Below are 22,847 nucleotides of genomic sequence, written 5' to 3'. Positions count from 1 at the left end.
AACAGGAAAATATTGCTAGTCATCAACCATAGTAAGAATTACTATAGTCCCTTGCTATAATCCCTTCAGATAACTAAGTAGGGAAAGCTTTGGAGAAAAGTTAAGTTTCTAACATCTTTCTAAAATTTAATAGATTATATTCCATTCTTAGTGGTTATATGAGACTACTCCAAAGGTGTAACCTGCAATGATGGAAATACTCAGCTAAGCAAATGGACTTTTGTATAGGGATCACAATAATCTACAATCTGTTGAGTGCAAATCGCGAGGACGATAGTAGAAAACTGGTTGTAGAAAAGAGGGAAAAAGCCACTTAATGGCCTTGGATCTGTGGCTCTCTTGGGAGCCAGGGAATACAGCCAAAACTGGGGGGATATGTGCATGTAACTTTTAGGATTTTGTATGTTTGTGGGCCCCTGGGCCAACGGGAGCAATGGTACTACCCACAGGGAGGAGCCCTGTGAGTCTCACCGTCAGGAGGTGAGGTCTCGCCAGGCTTCAGACACAGCTGTGGAATAGAGTCTTTATTAGAGAGAGAAGGACTGCCCAAGAAGTGGGTAGTACAGAGGCAAGCACAAAGTTCATGAGGGAATACCTCCTAGTAGTAATCCGGTAATGGTCCGCAGAGTGGGGTACATTGAAATCCTTGGACTACTTCCTATCTCCGGTGTATCCCGCACTGCAGGCCACTACAGCATTCACCTTCATAGGACCTCCTATGAGCACCTCATCCTGTGGACCTCCTATACCATCATCTGTGGGAATCCTCTGACGTACCCCACACTGCGAGCCACTACCATTCCTGATCTACTTGAGGAACCCCACTGGTGTACCCTGCGTTACAGGCCACTACCAAGCCAACTCTACGAGAGGACCTTTTCAATGGATGGCCAGCGCCATCTTGTGCTCCTACCATGTGACAGAGGCTGACCAATGGCACTAGTAGCCCCTGTGACATAGTAAGGTCAAAGGCTATCGGCGCCATTTGAATACCGGCAGCCGAGGGTGTGAGAGTGCAGGAGATGGCTCCCGGACCCCCCACTGGACCACCAGGGAGTTTTGGTAAGTCTTGGGGGGTCAGGAGGGTGGGGGGTTGTAGTTCATTCAATTTTAGCCGGGAAACGAATAAGAATGAACGCATTAACGTATCGGGGGGCCCCCCTTGCCGAATGCAATGTATCTGCCCTCCGATGAATACGAATTCCGAATGCAATGTATGGCGTCCCTCTGCCTATGCCTAATACACCAACCCCAAACACCTATTGTCTAGTTAGACCACAGTGGGAGATTAAAGGATATAGTCACACATACAGCAAGAATAAAGGAAAGTGAGAGTGCAGAGTGACACTTGACTTCTGACCAACTTGAGAAACATAAAGAAAAGAAAGAACTTATGCACAGAAACATACCATGTGTTTACTGGAAGGAGATAGACTGGAACAGCTGTGAAGAGAAGTATCAGGAATTAATCATAATCTTTACCAAGTATCACCTACTTTTCATGCATTTTATTTTAGTTGGCACAAATTTGATTATTTAGAGACACATGCAGAGATATCTATACTTATCTGATGAGAGCTCTCATATTGTAAACTCTGGTACCAGATAGGGAATAGAAATAAAAGAAAAGGTTTAACAAACATAATTTTCTATATGGCGAAGAGTATTATCTGCTTTATATGTGATATTCAAAAGGTTGCAAACATTTCCATTGTTGATTCATGATATGGTTTCTTGTGAATAAAGAAAAAAAGTGAGAAAAGTGGGTTTTTTAATCTAGTTTTGAATTCATCTGACCTATTTGTTTTAAAGACCCTGCCTTCCCTGGGAGACTAGACGGGTGGGTTCTAGTCCTCTTGGTTCCTGTTCACGGGAAGCCCCAGCAGGAAGGAGGGCAATTTTCCTCTCTTATCCCCTCTTTTGTGGATATAGTGACTCCCAAAGTAACATTTGAAACCCCATACCATCTTACCCCAATAGTCACTGTACAGCAGTGGTTCTCAACCCTGTCCTGGGGACCCCCCCAGCCAGTCGGGTTTTCAGGATATCCTCAATGAATATGCATGAGAGAAAATGTGCATGTTATGGAGGCAGTGTATGCAAATTTTCTCTCATGCATATTCATTGTGGATATCCTGAAAACCTGACTGGCTGGGGGGGTCCCCAGGACAGGGTTGAGAACCACTGCTGTAGAGGGAGAGTCACTTCCCAGAAATGCAGTCATGCAGAGGGTGAAGTAGGCCTTGATGGTTTACCACAACTCTATTTCACTTACATTGTTAGAACAGGGAGGAAACCCCTTGACTCCCCTCCATGATCTCTGAATCCATCCATAGGGGTAGGCTGACATAATAATTGTATCAAATTCCAAAATAACAGCAACTTTATTTTTCCTGGAATATCCAGCCAACCAAAACTATTTACATGGATAAGTAAGTGTTTCACATATATACTGAACAAGTCATAAAATCATGGGCTTCCATATCAGTGAATATTGCCATTTCTGCTGGCCAGAAGGGTCAACCTGTTATCCTCTTCACTGCTTCTTCTCTCTCTGAGCCAGATGAGATTGTTCAACCCTGCCCATATCAAAATTCTCATCCAATGGGCACCAAATACACAGTTATTTCCAATAGCAATACTTATTCCTCCAGTGGTCTTGGGCCTTTTTTTTATCATTCTCCACAACCCCATCCTCTCAGTTCAGGTTTCCCTAGACCCTCTGCCTTAAGGACATTTTGGACATATCTTCACCTGAGCTCATCCCATTCGTGCTTCTACTCTGTACCTCTTTTGGGTAGTTCCTTGAGAGGAGGAAAAACGCCACTACAGCTCAGGCCTCTGGCCTCTCCATTTCACCACCCGGGTAAGCTACTTGTAGGGGGGAGGAGGAAACTGCTTCTTTCTCTCTGTGTGCTGGTTTGCTGGACCTCCGCACATCAAAGGACACTCTGGGGCACTCCCAATTTTGTGAATTTACCTCACTCCAGCCTTTCTCCTTCTTTCTATATGGTAGTTCCATAGGAGGGAGAAAAACCTACTCCTTGCCATTCCGCAACCTCCATCTTGTACTTCTCCGCTCCAGTCCAAACCCATAAAGGATTTGGGACTCCTCCCCATTTCTTCTTGACCTCGGGCCTCTCCCTTTGAGGAGAATAAGCCCCTGCAGGGTCCCACTCCCCTTGGAAGGTCTCTGGTCCTCCCAGCCCACAGGCTGTGCTCTCCAGTTGGTTACATAGCTAGAGGGCCCTAATCCCCACCCTATATGGGCAAGGGCAGGGGAGGAAAGGGCAAAACCCTACTGAAACTTTCCTTCTTTATACTGACCACTTCTGTCAGCAACCAATAGGTGAAACCCAAACCTTTATGGAACTATTCGCTCATTTTCCCAGTGCACATTATATCAGGTAATATACTCATTAATCAAAATTGGCATCCAGAGGCCAAATATTTTTACTACTGGCAACAACCACTTAAACATTTATTTTTTTCCAATAACCAGATATCTTAGTAACTCCCTGGGGTCTCCCCTACCCAAAACCTTCTGTAGGCCTCAGGCTCGCAAACAGACAGGAATGAAAGGGGGTCTCTCCCCCCATACAGATGTAAAGCCAGTTGGGTTTCACTATAAATGAAACTAGGGACTTTCTTGTAATGGGAGTAAAATCATCTATTTTTAGTTTGCATCTTACCGATAACTCAAGGCAAGGTACATTTGGATACAGAATGTATTTCCCCTCTCCCAGAGGGCTCACTATCTAAAGTTTGTATTTGAGGTAATAAAGGGTGAAGTGACTTACCTACAATCACAAGGAACAGTAGCAGGATTTGAACCTTGGCTTTCGTGGGATTGAGACCTCTGCACTAACCAGTAGGCCTTGCCTGCATTGGGGGAGTATTAGGAGATTCCATCCCCTTAAAGGGTCAGTCAGTAGGTTGCGCATATACAGGGTGGTTCAGTGAGTCAATAGAGGAGTAATCATTGAGGAGAGATATCTTGGAGGGAGCCAGAAAGGGGCAGTGAAGGGGCTGCACGCTGCCTGTGGCTCCATTGGATTCATAGGCGAGGGGATTCCTCTCCTCCAAGCAGCTGAGAGCTATCCCAGGAAGATCCAGCCCCTAGAGAACAGGGAGAGGATTTGTTCCTGTCAAGACAGCCATCTGTAGGAACAAGAGGAGGAATCTGTACAATTGTTTTAGCGTTTTGAAGAGCTGGAGGCCTTCTTGGAAATGTTGAGGGAGTCCAATGTTTTTAAAAGGGATTTAAGCAGCATAAGGAACTATATATATACTTTTCTGGACGTTTTGGAAATTATAGAACTGTTTCTTATTTTTTGGACTGTCTATGTTTTAGTACCTGTTGAGGTTTTGACCCTTTCAAGAAACAGCTATGTTTTTGTTTGATTGGATTAGTCTGTAAGTTGTCGTTTACTGTGGAAGCATTGCTAACCAAACATCTCTTGTTTCTGTCTCTCTGCCTAGCCGTTTAGATGGAGGCAAACTGGTGATGGTGGATACTTTACCCAAACTTAAAAAGGATCCTGCAGCCCTCATGCTGAGGTCATTCACACAGGTATATTATTTGTGAACTTTAATACTATGTGTGTGCAAACTATTTAAGGATAAAACTCAGCAAAAGGGGCAGTTTTGCCTGCTGTCAAAATGAGTTGCTCTTGACCTGACAAAACGTATGTGTCTCTGTCCCTAATTCTCTGAGAAGCCTCTACTAACTCTTTACTTGTTAAGAGCTCAGCTTTCGAACTCTAATCTTCAGTATCTGTCTGTAAAGTTACTGGTCATTATACTTCTCAGAATTTCCAAGCTAGAAGTACTCAGAGAGTTGCCAAGTTATCCTCTTTCAGGAGGGCGATGTTAGGTCAGTATTGGATTTCTGTCAGCCCCATCCTGATGCATTATGGGATCTGCAGAACTAAATTCACTGCGTTGAGCTATAAGTTCAAAACCAGGACTGGTCTAAAATCTCCCTCTTGGACCCAGGACCCCTGGTAGATGTGAACTAATGAATCTTATGCTTAGTGATCCCTTCTGATATGTGTCAACAATTTACGAGGGTAATTTAAATTTAGTAATGCTGTGGGTAGGGCAAAATTCTGCATGTGACTTCTACACGTAGATTTCAGCCCACCTTTTCAAAGTGAACTTGTATGCATAAGCTAATGTTGAAAATGCTGAGGTAATTGGCCCAATAAGTGCATAGATTAACCTGCACAGTTACATCTCCTTCTTTTAAAGGCCAAAAGTATGCACATACTTTCCAAGTTAACCCCCCCTCCTCCCCCACCTTCCCCCTTTCCTGGAAAGCCTCACTACAGTTTCCAATAAATTAGGCATCTAACCGAGTTACCACAAAAAATATACTGTATCGGTGTGCAGAAGACACACGAATGAGGAAAATCGAAATTACAAATTGTGTGCTGCGTTAACCCTCAGAGTGGCCGCATACAAACAGACAAATTTCAGAGAACCAAATAAAATGGAAGCATCTCATAACTCAATCACGTATCCTTTTAATCAGAGAAAATGTGTCCAGAACACATGTGAACATCTTCAGATAACAATAGCTTAATCATATGTTGTAAGGTTTCAAGCCCGGCTGAAACGGGCTGTTATCCACGAGCTCACCAGGCTGCAACAATTTGGCATCCAGAGTTGAGCCATGACTCAACTCTGGATGCCCGCTGTGGTCCCGTTTATGTTTGTTTCTATTCATTTGCCAAATCGCTGCAGCCTGGTGAGCCAGTGCCCTGCTCTCGGATAACAGCCTGTTTCGGTAGACCTTGAAACTTGTCCGATGAAAACCAGAAAATAATTCTTGCTATTATATATCTAAATACTTTCTCCTGCCTGATCAGACCAATTGCTGTAAGCTTATGGTCGTGGCATCTTCACATTTCTCCTTGTATCAGGGATTTGTTACTCCGCAGAAAGATCTGTCATTGTTCATTTATATAACTTACTGGATAACTGAACTGATGTGACACCTTTCGAGTTTTGCATTTGTCCCTCCCGAGGCAGAGTCGCGAAACATAGCCCCGTGTTGGGGGCCCAAACTTTAATACATATGATTAAGCTATTGTTATCTGAAGATGTTCACATGTGTTATGGACACATTTTCTCTGATTAAAAGGATATGTGATTAAGTTATGAGATACTTCCATTTTATTTGGTTCTCTGAAATTTGTCTGTTTGTATGCAACCACTCAGTGTAATGCAACACACAATTTGGCTTTTTTGATATAACTGAGTTATGCATATATTTTTACATGCTTTTTTAGAGCAGATATTTACATACATAGAACTAGGTTTTATGTGTGTAAATGGCTTACAAAATTCAGGCCAATAAGGGCATTTTCCATCTGGTCTATTATCCATATCAATGGTGATTTATTTTACCCCTTACTAAATTTTTTTGTAATTTTACATTTTGGAGCTCAAGTATTTGTAAAAATTCCATGATACCCACTGATTCTTGATGATAAATGTATCAACTGTCAGGTAACATAGGATTAGCAGAATGATTGCTGTATATTTGTGATCTGCCACACCCCCTTTTCCACCCAATCGAGAAAACTGAAGTCTGCCACAAGAGTAAAATCAACTTTTATCTTAATTATCTGGGCTGTATCTGAAAAAAACTTGGATAATCTAGATTCGGGATAAATGAATGTCCAGTGGTTCTCAGTCTTTCAACAATTTTCAACCTCCATATTAGAGCATCTCCCCTCAAGCAAAAAAAAAAAAAGAAAAAGAAAACCTCCTAGGTCAGTACAGGTATGTTCTTACCACTGGCAGGAGCAAGGCAGGGAGGGGCTACTCAGCACCAGCAAGTTCCCATCCATGGCATCGGTGCCAGAAGGGAATAGAATATCCCATGCAGTTGCTGAGAGTCTTGTCGAGCCTGTTGAATGGGTAGTTATGATTGAATGGGGGAGAGAGGGGGAGGCTGGATAGTCAAAATTGTGCTGTAATATAGCTCACAGAGGTGGCAGAGCCTTCCTTTCCCAGAGAGTCTTCAGGGCAGAGATGTGACCTGGACTTTGCTCAAAGTCGCCTGATGAGTGGCAATGAGAGGGTCAAAGTTCACTGCTCTGCGTGCTGACAAAGGCTTTCTACTACCCATCCCCATGAAAAGGAGCTGAATGGTGTCGCCGCTGGTTTCAAGTAGGTGAATAAAACAACATTTAAAAATATAAGAGGATTCTAAGTTGCTGTTATTCAAATGCCACATGCAGCCACCGGTGGATTTTTTAGTGATCCCCACAGATGAAGGAGATGACTAACTGAGTATTTTAGGGAAACATTAGCAATTTGCTCACCAGTAAGAGCTGGTGGGCACACACTGAGGCCATCAGAAAAGTTTGATGTGAGAACCCCTGATGTAAATGTTTCTCAATGCACACTAAGGCGTTTTCTTGTCTTGTTTTGTTTTTAACCAGTACGCCATAAACTACATGAAAGTGGCTTACATGCCGCCTCTGCTGGACATAGGCCCTGATCCTCAGCAAGTCCAGTTTGTTTTCTCTGTCAGCAACCAGCACGGGGGCACCCTGCATGGAATCTGTTTCAATATCACCGTACTTCCAGTGGACAATCAAGTTCCGGAGGTAGGTACAGGCATCGAGGGCAGAGATCTGCTTGGTAGCTTCCAAAAGGTGAGAGCACCAGCTGAAAAGAATACTTGCACCAAGTGCTGTGCTATTATTTGTGTTGTTATTATATTTATCTTTGTATCTTTTCTCCTTTTTGTGGGTACCAAGGTGCTTCTTGTGTGGCGCTTTGTGCAAATAGTCAAGTTTTAGGATATTTTTCCCGTGGAATTTTGACAATGAAGCATATGCCTCTCCTCCCCCATACTTGCATGGCGTCAGTGATGTCACTTAAAAGACAGACGATGAGTGTGCATTATGTGGCATTTTAGAAATACACACTACATATGGTTATGCACATTAGCACATGTCAATGCTAGGTCATTGTTATAACTCAAATCCTTCGAGGTCCTTATCTTCACCAGCGATAGCAATCGTGCTTGACAGTCACAAAGTACATTTTTTGCACTGGTAGCTGGTTCATGCATTTTATGTGCTGTAGTTTCTCACACAATCAACATGAAATAATCAGGTGTGCTGTGTGCAGCACGCCTGATTATTTCATGAATCACCAACTATGACGGCCGACCTAACCCTTCCCTCCTGGGCAGTAGGCCTTGGGGAGATATCCTCAGTGCAAAAGGACAATGCATCACCTGGAGAGCAGGTCCTTGCTACAGGATCCTTTCCTGCTGCACCTGGTTGATGCTCTCCCATCATGAGACCTTCTTCCTCCAAGGCAGCACCAGGGCTGCCAGTCTGAAGTTGAGACTTGACTACTATGTCCCTGAAGGTCCTATCTATATACCTCTCTGTCTGCCTCAGCTCCTCCAGGTCTGCCACTCTAGCCTCCAGAGATTGGACTCGTTCTCTGAGAGCCAGGAGCTCTTTGCATCGCATGCACATGTACAACTTCTCTATACTAAGTTCACAGCAAAGAAGCCTTTTTCATTCAACATTCATTGAAATTTTCTTGTCACCAGGTATTTACAAACCAGATGGAAGTTGAAGAAGGAGGGACATGCACAGTTACAACGGATTATCTTCTCATAAGAGACATAGACACCAAACGGGAGAACATTAGGGTCCAGCTCCAGAGAAAGCCTTTATATGGGGCAGTGCAGCTAGATGGGTTTTCCATGAGAGATGGCGACAGCTTCACCTTGGATGATCTTGTGACTTCCAGACTTAGGTAAGGGACCTGTATGACTTTATCATATTGTACTCTAACCATTAGATAGAAAAGCCATCTTTATTAAAATAGGTTCTCATATAAAGTGCCAAAATGCTCATTTCACTCCCTTAGCTCCTTTGGAGATGGGTTATTATGAAGACACAACAAAGATCTGATAATTTTTCCTGGATTTACAAATATGTCATGTTTGAAACATGACCAAATCTACTGTTTTTAGTTCCGAGAATAAAAAGTTATGGGGATTTCTCCCCAGTTTCTAACCAATTATAGAATTGTTATGCAATTAATAAACTATGCTTGGTTTTATTTTTTTAATTATTGGTATTTGGTTCTTTGTTTTATTTATATATTTATTTTGTTAGCTTATTTACCATAAAAAATAGTACTTTGATTCAATTGGAAAGGTTGAAACAAGAATTTTAGATATGCCAGTGCTCAATGGGAGCACTGAGAGGAGAGGATCACCTTGCTTTTGGCAGAAAAGAATCAGTAAGTACTGCTTGGAGAAATGTTTAAACTTAAAAACATTCAGGGGAAGTAAACTATTGGGGTATACTTTTTAGTCTGTGTGTTTTGCTTTAAATAGGTAGTCAGAAAGGCAAGCAACAAACAGAAGTTTGTGTGTTTGTATTTCCCAACCCTCCCAACCACCTCTAGCTCCTCCTTTAATTTATAGGCAGATGTGACTTTCACACTTAAATACAAATTTTATAAAAAAAAAAATCAAATCAGCCTTTTTACTTAAGGTGTGGGGAATTTCTGAGTTTATCAAGAGTTTAATCATTCCCTTGTAGGTCACTACCAGATATATAGTGAATACACTAATACATTTAAAAGTCTCTAATTGTATGCATTCCTACTCCCATAGAAAGCTAAAACGTAACTAGGAACTGAACAAATTTAAGATGAAGGCAGCAGTCCAGTAGCAAGAAGGGGGCCTCCCAGTTTTTTGCATCAAATGTCACATGTATGATTTTTTACCTGCTGGTGAGAAATTGTACGTGTGCATCTGAAGCAAAGAGCTCCTGTCTCTCAAAGAATGAGTCCAATCTCTGGAGTCTAGAGTGGCAGAACTGGAGGAGCTGAGGCAGACAGAGAGGTATATAGATGAGACCTTCAGGAATATAGTAGCCATGTCCCAACTCCAGTCTGACAGCCCTGGTGCTGCATTGGAGGAGAAAGGTCTCCTGACAGGATAGCATCAACCTGGTAAAGCAGGAAATGATCATGTAGCAAGGACCTGCTCTCCAGGTGATGCATTGTCCTCTCTTACTGAGGATATCTCCCCAAGGCCTACTGCCCAGGAGGGAAGGGTTAGGTTAGCCGTCATAGTTGGTGATTCGATTATTAGGAATGTAGATAGCTGGGTGGCTGGTGGGCATGAGGATCGCCTGGTAACATGCCTACCTGGTGCGAAGGTGGCGGACCTCACGCGTCACCTAGATAGGATTTTAGACAGTGCTGGGGAGGAGCCGGCTGTCATGGTACATGTGGGCACCAACGACATAGGAAAATGTGGGAGGGAGGTTCTGGAAGCCAAATTTAGGCTCTTAGGTAGAAAGTTTAAATCCAGAACCTCCAGGGTAGCATTCTCTGAAATGCTCCCTGTTCCACGTGCAGGTCACCAGAGGCAGGCAGAGCTCTGGAGTCTCAATGCATGGATGAGACGATGGTGCAAGGAAGAGGGATTCAGTTTTGTTAGGAACTGGGGAACCTTCTGGGGAAGGGGGAGTCTCTTCCGAAGGGATGGGCTCCACCTTAACCAGGGTGGAACCAGACTGCTGGTGCTAACCTTTAAAAAGGAGATAGAGCAGATTTTAAACTAGAACAAAGGGGAAAGCCGACAGTCGCTCAGCAGCGCATGGTTCGGAGAGAGGTATCTTTAAAGGATACTAATGATGCATTAGAATTAGGGCATCCCGACAGTGAGGTTCCAATAATTAGAAAAGTAGTCCAAGTGCTTGTAACTAAAAACTCACCTGAGCTAAAAAATTCTAACTTATCCCTATCAATTAAAAAGCAGAATGAAAATACAAACAAAAAACAAACTTTGAAATGTTTGTATGCTAATGCCAGAAGTCTAAGAAGTAAGATGGGAGAATTAGAATGTATAGCAGTGAATGATGACATAGACTTCATTGGCATCTCAGAGACATGGTGGAAAGAGGATAACCAATGGGACAGTGCTATACCGGGGTACAAATTATATCGCAATGACAGAGAGGAGCACTCGGGAGGAGGTGTGGCGCTTTATGTCCGGGATGGCATAGAGTCCAACAGGATAAAGATCCTTCATGAAACTAAATACACAATTGAATCTTTATGGGAAGAAATCCCTTGTGTGTCGGGGAAGAGTAAAGTGACAGGAGTATACTACCGTCCACCTGGCCAAAATGGTAAGATGGACAGTGAAATGCTTAGAGAAATTAGGGAAGCTAACCAAACTGCTAGTGCAGTAATAATGGGAGATTTCAATTACACCGATATTGAATGGGTAAGTGAAATATCAGGGCATGCTAGAGAATTAAAGTTCCTGGATGGAATAAATGACAGTTTTATGAAGCAATTGGTTCAGGAACCAACGAGGGAAGGAGCAATTTTAGATCTAATTCAATTCTCCGTGGAGCACAGGATTTGGTGAGAGAGGTAATGGTAGTGGGGCCACTTGGCAATAGTGATCATAATGTGATCAAATTTGAATTAATAACTGGAAGGGGGACAGTAAGTAAATCCATGGCTCTAGTGCTAAACTTTCAAAAGGGAAACTTTGAAAAATGAGAAAAATAGTTTAAAAAACTGAAAGGTGCAGCTACAAAGGTAAAAAGTGTACAAGAAGCATGGTCATTGTTACAAAATAACTTCCTAAAGTACAATCCAGATGTATTCCACACATTAAGAAAAATGGAAGGAAGACAAAACAATTGCCAGTGTGGCTAAAAAGTGAGGTGAAAGATGCTATTTTAGCCAAAAGATCTTCTTTCAAAAATTGGAAGAAGGATCCATTAGAAGAAAATAGGATAAAGTATAATCATTGGCAAGTTAAATGTAAGACATTGATAAAACAGGCTAAGAGAGAATTTGAAAAGAAGTTGGCCATAGAGGCAAAAAATCACAATAAAATCTTTAAAAAAATATATCCAAAGCAGAAAGCCTGCGAGGGAGTTGGTTGGACTGTTGGATGATCAAGGGGTTAAAGGGGCACTTAGAGAAGATAAGGCCATCATGGAAAGATTAAGCTATTTCTTTGCTTTGGTGTTCACTGAAGAGGATGTTGGAGAGTTGTGATTCAGATCAATTGAACCAAATCATGGTGAACCTGGAAGGTATGGTAGGCCTGTTTGACAAACTGAAGAGTAGTAAATCACCTAGACCGGATGGTATACACCCATGGTTTTGAAAGAACTAAAAAATGAAATTTCAGACCTATTTCAATTAATTTGTAACCTATCATTAAAATCATCCATTGTAACTGAAGATTGGAAGATGGCCAATGTAACCCTTTATTTAAAAAGGGATCCAGGGATGATCCAAGAAACTATAGACCAGTGAGCCTGACTTCAGTGCAGGGAAAAATTGTGGACACTGTTATAAAGAATAAAAGTACAAAGCATCTAGATAAACATAGTTTGATGGGACACAGCCAACATGGATTTACCCAAGGGAAGTCTTGCCTCACAAATCTCCTACATTTTTTGAAGGGGTGAATAAACATTTTCCCAAAGGTATACCCGTAGATGTGGTGTATTTGGATTTTCAGAAGTTGTTCGATAAAGTCCCACATGAAAGGCTTTTAAGAAAACTAAAAAGTCATGGGATAGGAAGTGATGTCCTTCTTTGGATTGCAAACTGGTTAAAAAACAGGAAACAGAGAGTAGGATTAAATGGTCAGTTTTCACAGTGGAAAAGGTAAACAGTGGAGTGCCTCAGGGATCTATACTTGGACCAGTGCTTTTTAATCTAACTAGATAAATGAAGCTTGACCGACGTGCCCGCAAATGCGCAGTAGAGAGCAGCTCTACTGCGCATGTGCGGGCGAGCACGTCAGTCTTAGGCAGCGTCAAAAAAAACCAAAAAACATGGCGGCAGCGGTGGTAGCAGCGGCAGCGGGCGGTAGCGGCGGCGGTAGCGGGCGGCAGCGGCGGCGGTAGCGGCAGCGGTGGTGGGCGGTGGCGGTAGCGGCAGCGGGGGCGGGCGGCGGTAGCGGGCGGCAGCGGAAGCGGTAGCGGGCGGCGGTGGCGGGCGGCGGCGGTAGCGGCAGCGGCCAATAGCGAGGGAGGGACGGACTAAGTGGGAGGGACGAAGAGAGAGAGTGGGAGGGAGTGACTGAGTGAGAGGGAGGGAGGGAGTGAGGGGGAGGGACTGAGTGAGGGGGAGTGAGCGGGACTGAGGGAGAGGGAGGGAGTGAGTGGGACTGAGGGAGAGGGAGGGAGGGAGTGGGACTGAGGGAGAGGGAGGGAGTGGGACTGAGGGAGAGTGAGTGGGACTGAGTGTGAGTGAGAGGGAGAGAGGGGGAGGGAGTGAGTGAGACTGAGTGGGAGGGAGGGACTGAGTGAGAGGAGAGGGAGGCTGGGGAGGAGTGGGTGAGTGGGTGGGAGGGAGGTAGGGGAGAGAGAATGAGGGAGGTAGGGGAGAGAGAATGAGGGGGAGGTGAGAGACAGAGGGATGTAGCCCGTTTTGAAGGGGTCTGAACGCTTCAACCTGACAAAGGACTTCATGTACCAGAATTCCCTGCTTCATGACGGGTTTACTTACAGTCTGCAATACAGCTGTAATTAGGACATTGAGAAACTCTCTGTCAGCACATTGCACATTTTCATTTTTTGGCTTCGCTGTTCTTATTCTCTGATAAGCTTTCACTGCTGTAACCTAGATTAGAACAATGGATGTATTATGTGATGGGCTGTATTACTGCAGACTCGCGAATTCCTTTCCAGAACTGCAAGTCCCAGCAGCCTCTCCTGCAGAACATGGGAGAAGTTTCACGAAAGTTCCAGGGTGTCTAGGGAGGGGGGTCAGTAGCCCCTTCAGCCGGAATATGCTTGCTCAGCAATGCTTAGAACGCATGTGTAAAAGATAAGAACTGTAAAGTGCATAAGAGTCTGCTCCTGAATGGGAGGGGCATGCAGTTGTACTGAGCCTTTGTCTTAGCTGCATCTTGCTGGCAATAAAAGTCTATCTTTACGGATCAGTTGTCTGGACCTCCTTACTGACTAAAAAGAGACGGTTACATTTGGCGAGCCTCAGCCAGGAGGTACCGGGGATGCTATTTTAGCCCCCCAGTTGGTCCAGGGGATTTTGTGGCGGAGTGATCCCCCAGACTTGCCTGGTGAGTGGCCACCGCTGAGTTCAGTGATCAGGTATCTGAGGGGGTCATTCCACGGAGATCCTCTGAGACCTTTGGGCTGGTGATCTGGGAAGAAGGCTTTCATGACGTTCGGAAGAACCCTGCAGGCGAGTATTATGGGAATGATGGGAAAAGTGAAGAATAGCTAAAAGAGTAGCAAATAACCGGTCCATCCGTGAGGGGACCGAGGGGGCTTTGATCACACCCCAAGCGGTGGTTTGGTAGGAATTGCATTCCGAAAGCCACGCGCATAAAAAGAGGAAAAAGAAGTAACGCATACGATAGTGGGAATAGGTTTCTTGTTGTGTGAAAGTGACCCTTTTGTGTCTGACGGATACGGACCCCTTACCTATCCGTCTTCCCTTCCCTCCTTTGTCTGTGAATTCTATCCTGATGGGAGGGGGCGGTTCGACTCCATTAAAAGTCATGACGGAACACTATAGTGAAGTGTTCGATAGACATAAATGTACTAAACCCGGAATGATTCAACGATGCACCCATAGGTGGCCCAGTTTGTGTGTAAACTGGCCTCCGGTAGGAACTTTCGATTTCCAAACGGCCACGAGGGTCCAGAAAATAGTTAGTGAAGAAGGGAATCCGGGTTGCCCTGAGGATGTACCGTACATAACTGCTTGGATTGCAGTCATTGAGAATCCTCCGTCGTGGGCAAAGAAGTTAGTGGAGGGAGCCGCCCTCGTAATGGTGGCTCAGGCGCACAAAATGGGGAACTGGAAGTCCCCATTATTAATTAAGGATTGTAATGTATGTAACTGCTATCTGTGAATTGCAAGCACATGTACCAGGGATTTTTTGTTTTTAATTGTTTTAAACCCTAATAAGAAGAGATTTTGGTTTACAGATGCTGCACAAGACTACTATACAACAAATTAATGTACAGTGTTAAGTTAAAATACTGATTTGATTACTGGAGAATGCATTTACTGGTGTTGAAGTTTAGAACTTGATGGCAGTTAAGGGTTAACGGCAGAGATAATTACAGGAGAGAGGAGGGAATCGAGCCAGAGGAAAAAAAAAAAAAAAAAAAAAAGACGTTGAGCCAGTGCGTAGTGCATTCAACATGGCTGTGCGTTTCAATGCTTGTATATTTATAAATGATCTGGAAAGGGGTACGACAAGTGAGATGATCAAATTTGCGAATGACACAAAATTATGTAGAGTAGTTAAATCTCAAGTGAATTGTGATGAATTGCAGGAGGACTTTGTGAGACTGGAAGGTTGGGCTTCCAAGTGGAAGATAAAATTTAATGTAGACAAGTGCAAAGTGATGTATATATGGAAAAATAACCCTTGCTGTAGTTACACAATGTTAGGTTCTTTCTTAGGAGTTACTACCTAGGGAGAAGAGACCTAGGCGTCATAGTGGATAATGCATTGAAATAATCGGCTCAGTATCCTGTGGCGATTAAATAAGCAAATAGAATGTTAGGAATTATTAGGAAGGGAATAACAATTAAAAGGGAGAATGTCATAATGCCTCTGTTTCACTCCATGGTGAGACCGCACCTTGAATACTGTGTGCAATTCTGGTCACCACATCTCAAAAAAGATATAGCTGCACTGGAGAAAGTGCAGAGAAGGGCGACCAAAATGATAAGGGGCATGGAATGGCTGCCCTATGAGGAAAGGCTAACGAAGTTAGAGCTGTTCAGTATGGAGAAGAGATGACTGAGGGGGGATTTGATAGAAGTCTACAAAATGATAGGACATGAACAAGTTAATGTAAATCAGTTATTTACTCTCTCAGATAATAGAAGGACCAGGGGGCACCCCATCAAGTTAGCAAGTAGCTCATTTAAAACAAATCAAAGAAAATTCTTTTTCACTCAGCGCATAGTTAAGCTCTGGAATTTATTGCCAGATGATGTGATAACAGCAGTTAATGTAACTGGATTTAAAAAAGGTTTGGATAAGTTCCTAGAGGAAAAATCCATAAACTGCTATTATAGTAATGAATCAGCAATAGTAGCTTGAGATGTATTTCTTTGGGTACTTGCCAGGTACTTGTGACTTGGATTGGTCATTATTCGAAACAAGATGTGGGTCTTGATGGACCCTTGGCCTGACCCAGTATGGCATATCTTATGTTCTTATGTTCTTATAATAATACTGAAAGATGATGTTGCTGCCTGCTGCCATTTGTAGATAAATCCACACTTAAGTAATGTAAGTTAGAGCAGTTGTGACAGCTAGTATGTTTTAGGTAGTTCAACAAAAAAATAGTTACATTTTTTATTCTGATTAATGTTTCTTTTATCTAGTAAATAGGAGTTGAAAAAAGGTGGGCTACCTGGGCCCTGGCCTGCCAAACCTCTCCTACTTGCACTATGGAAATCCTGTTGCCAGTTGACACAGCACAGCTCTGCGTTTTCAAGTTGGTCTTGTGAGAGTGCAGACAGTCAGGTGGTGTTTGCATCATCAGCACTTCCAGATGGAGACTGCATGATAAGGAAGGCAGGCAGACTGGGAAGGAGGGAAGTCTCTGAGGCTGGAGACTGGCTGGTGCTGGGGGGCTATGGGGCTGGACGCTGACCGCTGGCTGGTGAGGGAGGAATGCTGGCTGGCTGCAGGAGAGGAAGATTAAAGCTGGCTTGGGGGGGGGGGCGGGGTGGAGGTCGAGGCTGACTGGCTGGGGGAAGGGGGGGGGGGGGGGGGAAGGACTGGAGGCTGACTGGCCAGCTGGGAGCGCTGGAAACAGGACTTGAGGATGGCTGACTAATAGTGACTATGGAATTAGCCTGCAATCTGGCTGGCTGATGGGGAGGAAATGGCTGGGGACAGGCTGACTGGTGGCAAGGCTAGTTGGTTGGGAGGAATAATTGATGGGGTGCAGACTTGCAAGCTAGTGGGTACAGAGGAATGGCTTGTGTATGTGAAAGAGAGCTTGCAGGATTGGGGGTGAGAGAGAGGCTAGAGAGGGGGGGGGGGGTGAAAGGCAGCAGGACCAGAGTAGAGGTAGGGATAATTCTCCCTTTTCCCCAATCCCCGATTCTCCTTCTGCTTACATCCTCCCTTTCTTTTCTCTGCTCTCCCCACTCCCAGATAGGAGGGGTGGATAGAAATTGAGAAACTAGAGGTCAGGGCAAGGGGGATGCTGCTGTGCCCAGGGAGTCAGTTTTTCAGTGTTGCACTGCATACTCAGTCTGGCTTCTTGTGGTTTCCATTTCAGTTTTTGCCTGCCCATTTGTAATTTGTGGTCAACTATTCAGTATTTGGTGAAGGTTCTGCGCGTGTGACTGAGCTGAGGTATTTTGCTAGCGTGTAGAGATCCGTAGCAGTCTTGTTCTTTGTGTTTTCCCAACAAGAAGTGCATTGGTGTTCTAGGGCCTGGTGTAGTATTTGCTGTCCTGCCTTTTTATAGATAGGATTACTGTTTTGGGGGTCTTGTGAGTTAGTGCCGCTGTGGTATGGCAGTTTTGCTACATATGTGATGTGTGTGTATTTGGGGCGTGGGGGGGGGGCGGTTTGTAAGATTTTGTATTATTTCACAGTGTGCCTGGTAGTGGAGGGAGTTTGTGTTATTGTTACTTAGATGACACTAGAATTTTATTGTATGGTGAGGTGTAGAGGAAAATATTTTGAAGGTGTCTATGTTGAAGGTGTGGGGTGTTCTGTTGATACTGAATATATATTTAGTGAACTGGCGGCACAGGATTTATATTGGGTTTGTCTGGTATATACGGTGACAAGAATGAACCTCGCTCTTAAGCCAGGGTATGTTGAGTATGATCTCAATCTTTCAGATTTACTGCTAGTTCTCTTCTTAATACTTGCATTTTTTCTGAAGCCTGTATGGTGTAATATGTACAGACAACATAGCAAGGTAAAGTGAGCTTGGAAGATCTTTATAATCAGGTGAGTGGGGTGCCCAAACAGTTAGAACTGTTTCTATATCTTTAGGACGCATTTTCTTGCTCTCTGATTTCATCTCATATTTCATATAGATTTCATATAGAAAAACAAACAAATAAATCAATCTCTTAGTACTTGATGATCTCCTCTCTCTCCATACAATACAGAATAGTTGCTTAGTATTGACATTTCTATTAATTATGCTTTTGTTGTTTTCTTCCTTACCACTATGTCTGATTTTCTAGTATCAAGTCTTGTTTTCCAGTATCAAACCTTTTATTGGTTGGACTGGGGAATGAATCATGATTTATATGAAGAATGTATGTAAAAAAGAATGTAAACATACAGTAAGAAACGAGGGCATTTCTGTGCTCTGCTTTGTGTTTGCTTCCTTGCTCATGCCTTCTAAATGAAAAAGGAAAGTGTAGGCTTACCCCTCAGAGCCCATTCGGCCCTTGTTTGAGCAGAAGATCATGGATATCTCTGTTTCTGGACTGGCTCTTTCAAAGGGGACTTAGGCAAGGCTCAACAGAATGCTGGTTTTGGGAATGACCGGCTTTTCCAAGGCAGACATCAGGGGCAGGTCTATAATGAGGCAGGGTGAGGCGGCCGCTTCAGGCAGCAAAATATTGGAGTGGAAAAAACTGCCCCCTAAATGCCTGGCAGCCTTCTCACTTGCTTCCAAGAGGGCACTACATTTGATCTCATGGAAGAAGAGACCATGTGGCTGAAGAGAGGAGGAGCCGCGGCAGACTGGACCAGGCGGCTGAAGAGAGGAGGTGTAGTGGCAGGTCAGGCCGTGGGCTGAAGAGAGGAGGAACAGCAGCAGGAAGAGCTGCCTGGCCGAAGAGCAGTGGAACTGCAGCAGGCTGGGCCATGTAGCTAAAGAGAGAAGCAGCAGAGGCAGATTGGGTCTCATGGCCAAAGAGACGCAGGAACTGGGCACATGGCCGAAGAGAAGCATGGGCCCAATCAAAAGAAGAGCAGCATCCTCTCCACAATGACGATGGTATAAGAACTGAAGCTGCTTCTACTGACTTCATCTGACTGGGGAGAGAAAAAAAAAGTGTGTGTGTGTGTATGTGTGTGTGTGAGTATATGAAAGTTTATGTATCAGTGTGTGTGAGCATGTGGAGGGGAGAGAGAGCATGTGTGTGTGTGTGTGTGTGTGTGTGATCATGTGGGAGAGAGCATGTATGGGTGATGTGGAGAGACAGCATATGTTTGTAATCATGTGGGGGAGAGAACATGGGTTTGCGTATATGATCAAGGGGCTAGAGACAGAATATGTATATAAGAGCATATGTGTAGGAGACCATGTGGGAGAGAGGGTGTTTGTATGAGAGCATGTGTGTGAGATCATTTGAAGGAAAAATATCATGTGTTTGTGATTTTGTGGGGTAGAGAGCATTATGTGTGATCATGGGGCGAGCATGTGTGTGGGATAGCATGTGTGTGTAATAGCATGTGGGAAAGAGAGAAAGTACATATATGAACATGTATGAGAAAGACAGTTTGCTTGTATTGGAGAGTGAATGTAAGAGAGAGAGAGGAAGTAGGAGTCACGTCGGCCGACTGAGGTTGGTCAGCGTTTCTGAGACCATGGGGTGGGCCATGGTTCAACAATTAGCCCTCTAAGGTGTCCAAAGAAATAGCCCTGTAGCAGGGCTGCCACGGATCCCATCCCTTAGCAGCCCAGAAAAGGAGGCCCAGCAGCAGGGCTGCCGCAGGCCAGGGGTAGGCTTGGGCACGATTGGTGTGTATGTGAAAGAGAATGCTTGTGTGTGAGAGCAAAAGGCTGTATGTGCATGAGAAAGAAAGACGGCATGTGAGAATGAGAGCTGTGTGTGTCTGTGAGATGGAGACAGCATATGAGAGTGAGATCTCTTGTGTGTTTGTGAGAGAGAAAGACAGTGTGTTAAAGTGAGAGCCTGTGAGTGTGTGCTTGAGGGAGAAAGGGAAGAAGAAGAAATAGAAAAATAGACCCTGAAAAAGGAATTGGGAAAAAAAGGAGAAGAGGAACATGAAAAAAGGGGCCTGGACCAGCCAGTTAGAAAAATAAGATCAGACAACCTAACCCATTTTATTTTGATATTTTAGTGACTGGCATATGCTATTTTTGGGAATGTGCATTATATATTTGTATTTTTCTCTTTCTTCAGAATTTCCTTGTTCGGTGTGGTTTCTCGGCCTTTCCATTTCAGTTTTGTTGGCATGTTTCTGTTTCTAATTTGTAGTCCCTTATTCTGTATTAGGTAAGGGTCAATCTGTATTCTGCGTTAATGTATGGGTGTGTTTGAAAAAGGGAGAGATGAAGGCGTAGGGGGGCAGGGGGGCAGAGGGGATGGGGGAGGGGGTAGGCAGGGGGCATCATCTCATCCCTCACCTCAGGCATAAGATTGCCTTGAGCTGCCCCTGGCAGACATCTCCTCGACCCTACCCGACAGCAGACCGCCTGCATTCAGATGACAGGATCATGGCATTGAATCAGTCCATGGTGCAGGAGGTGGAATCGAGTGCCTATTTGGACACTCGAGGTATCAGCCCTTGGAACATGGAAGAGACGAGACTCTTTGAAACATGGAAGAGACAAGAATCTTTGGAACTTGGAAGAGACAAGACTCTTGGAACTTGGGAGGAACTGTCCCTCATGGCTCCCTACATAGCCCGATGTAGACTGGTCACAGACTACCCTATCCCGTAGCGTGCCCTACACAATCTGAGAGGCTGGTTGCAGACCACGCGGGGAGCGGAACAAGCACAGGATGGAGAGGATCTGGTCAGTGCTTGAGAGAGACCCTGCCAGAAGGGGAATCCAGTCACCTGAAGACGGACAACAGATGAGACAGATTTACTCCCACGAAGGACGGCTGGAGACAAAGTCCGGTGGACGACAAGGCTGCTTGCGGATTCTTCATGATCAAGATAAGGAAAGAAGGAGATCGGTACACAAGAGAATGGTACCTCCGAAGGCAAGGGCATCTGGACATCTGGACACCTGGACATCTGAACAAGTGGACATCTGGACATCTGAACATCTGGATGAGAGGACTCAGGATGAGTGGACATCCGGACATCAGAACAGGTGGACAAATGGACATCTGGGCGGGAGGATATCTGGACATCTGCATGAGAAGACACCTGGACATCTAGACATAGACGAGGAACTCTAGGGCTTCAGGAAGGGAAGCCAAGGACTGGAACATACCACGAAGAAGGTCCAACGAGGGACGAGACCCGAAACATCAGACGGAGACATCGAGAACAAGAAAACATGGAACATGAAGTTATCTGGACAGGATGAAACTCCTTGGAAGCTGGAGAATGCACTGGAGCTGATTAAACTCCATTCGAAGGCCCTGAGGAACTGAAGAAGGGCTTTTATATAGGGCAGGTCCAGGAAGAGCTCGGAGGACATCATCCAGTGGTGCCAAAGGGTTCTTCCTGCTTCTGGCCCTTTAAATGGAATGAGGAGGCACACGCCCGAGGCTAGGGGACCCCGGAGGAAGGTAGGCAGAGCTGAGGCCTGCGGTGGCATTCTGCCACGTGGAGGAAGAGAGAACAGGCCAGAGGAGGCTCCAAGCCGCAGGAAAGCCTGGCAGCATGCGGCATCTGCCATGAAGATGAAGGCCCGACGGCAGTGGCTCACGCCGCAGGAGGAAATCCCAGCAGGGACTTCCCTGCAGAGGCGGAGTTGGCGGGTCCAGCCACGAGGGAGGAGAGCGGCAGCGACAGCAGCTGGCCGCGTCGAGGGATACCGTCAGCGGCCAAAGGCCGTGAAGAGAGGCAGCAGGGACGAGCCGGTCAAGGAAAGAGGTGAGAGCCTGTCCGCAGGATGGGGTCCACGAGCAGGATCATAACATCAGATTTGAATTAATGACTGGAAGGGGACAGTAAGCAAATGCATAGCTTTAGTGCTAAACTTTCAAAGAGGAAGCTTTGTTAAAATGAGAAAAATAGAAAAAAACTAAAAAGAGCAGCTACAAAGGTAAAAAGTGTGCAAGCGGCATGGACATTGTTAAAAAATACCATCCTAGAAGCACAGTCCAGACGTATTCCACACATTAAGAAAGGTGGAAGGAAGGCAAAACAATGACCGGCATGGTTAAAAGGTGAGGAGAAAGAGACTATTTTAGACAAAGGTTCTTCATTCAAAAATTGGAAGAAGGCTCCAACAGAAGACAATAGGATAAAGCATACGTGTTGGCAAGCTAAAAGTAAGACATTGATAAGACAGGTTAAGAGAGAATTTGAAGAGAAGTTGGCCGTAGAGGCAAAAACTCACAGTAAAAACTTTAAAAAATATATCCAAAACAGAAAGCCTGCGAGGGAGTCAGTTGGACCGATAGATGATTGAGGGGTTAAAGAGGTACTTAGAGAAGATAAGGCCATCGCGGAAAGATTAAACAGTTTCTTTGCTTCGGTGTTTACTGAAGAGTATGTTGGGGAGATACCCGTTCCAGAGAAGGTTTTCATCGGTAACGATTCAGATGGACTGAACCAAACCACGGTAAACCTAGAAGATGTGATAGGCCTGATTGGCAAACTGAAGAGGAGTAAATCACCTGGACTGGATGGTACACACCTCAGGGTTCTGAAGGAACTAAAAAATGAAATTTCAGATCTATTAGTAAAAATTTGTAACCTATTATTAAAATCATCCATTGTGCCTGAAGACTGGAGTATGGCTAATGTAATCCCAATATTTAAAAAGGACACTAGGGATGATCTTGGAAACTACAGACCAGTTAGCATGACTTCAGTGCCAACATAAATAGTGGAAAGTGTTCTAAATATCAAAATCACAGAACATATAGAAAGGCATGGTTTA

General features: G+C 44.5%; 1 protein-coding gene across 2 annotated transcripts in view; it reads left to right on the top strand.

The window, feature by feature from the left end:
* Window positions 1-22,847, top strand: part of FREM1 (FRAS1 related extracellular matrix 1) — a 303,886-nt gene that overhangs the window by 76,204 nt on the left and 204,835 nt on the right. For both annotated transcript variants that reach the window (XM_029605792.1, XM_029605799.1), the window contains exons 11-13: window positions 4,483-4,573; window positions 7,458-7,625; window positions 8,591-8,799. In XM_029605792.1, the coding sequence (XP_029461652.1) occupies window positions 4,483-4,573; window positions 7,458-7,625; window positions 8,591-8,799 (468 nt within the window). The remainder of the gene's footprint in view (window positions 1-4,482; window positions 4,574-7,457; window positions 7,626-8,590; window positions 8,800-22,847) is intronic.

The sequence above is a fragment of the Rhinatrema bivittatum genome, chromosome 1 (assembly GCF_901001135.1).
Source record: "Rhinatrema bivittatum chromosome 1, aRhiBiv1.1, whole genome shotgun sequence".
NCBI classification, from domain to species: Eukaryota; Metazoa; Chordata; class Amphibia; order Gymnophiona; family Rhinatrematidae; genus Rhinatrema; species Rhinatrema bivittatum.
Note: the sequence above shows the minus strand (reverse complement) of the source record. Positions and strands in the feature narration are given on the sequence as shown.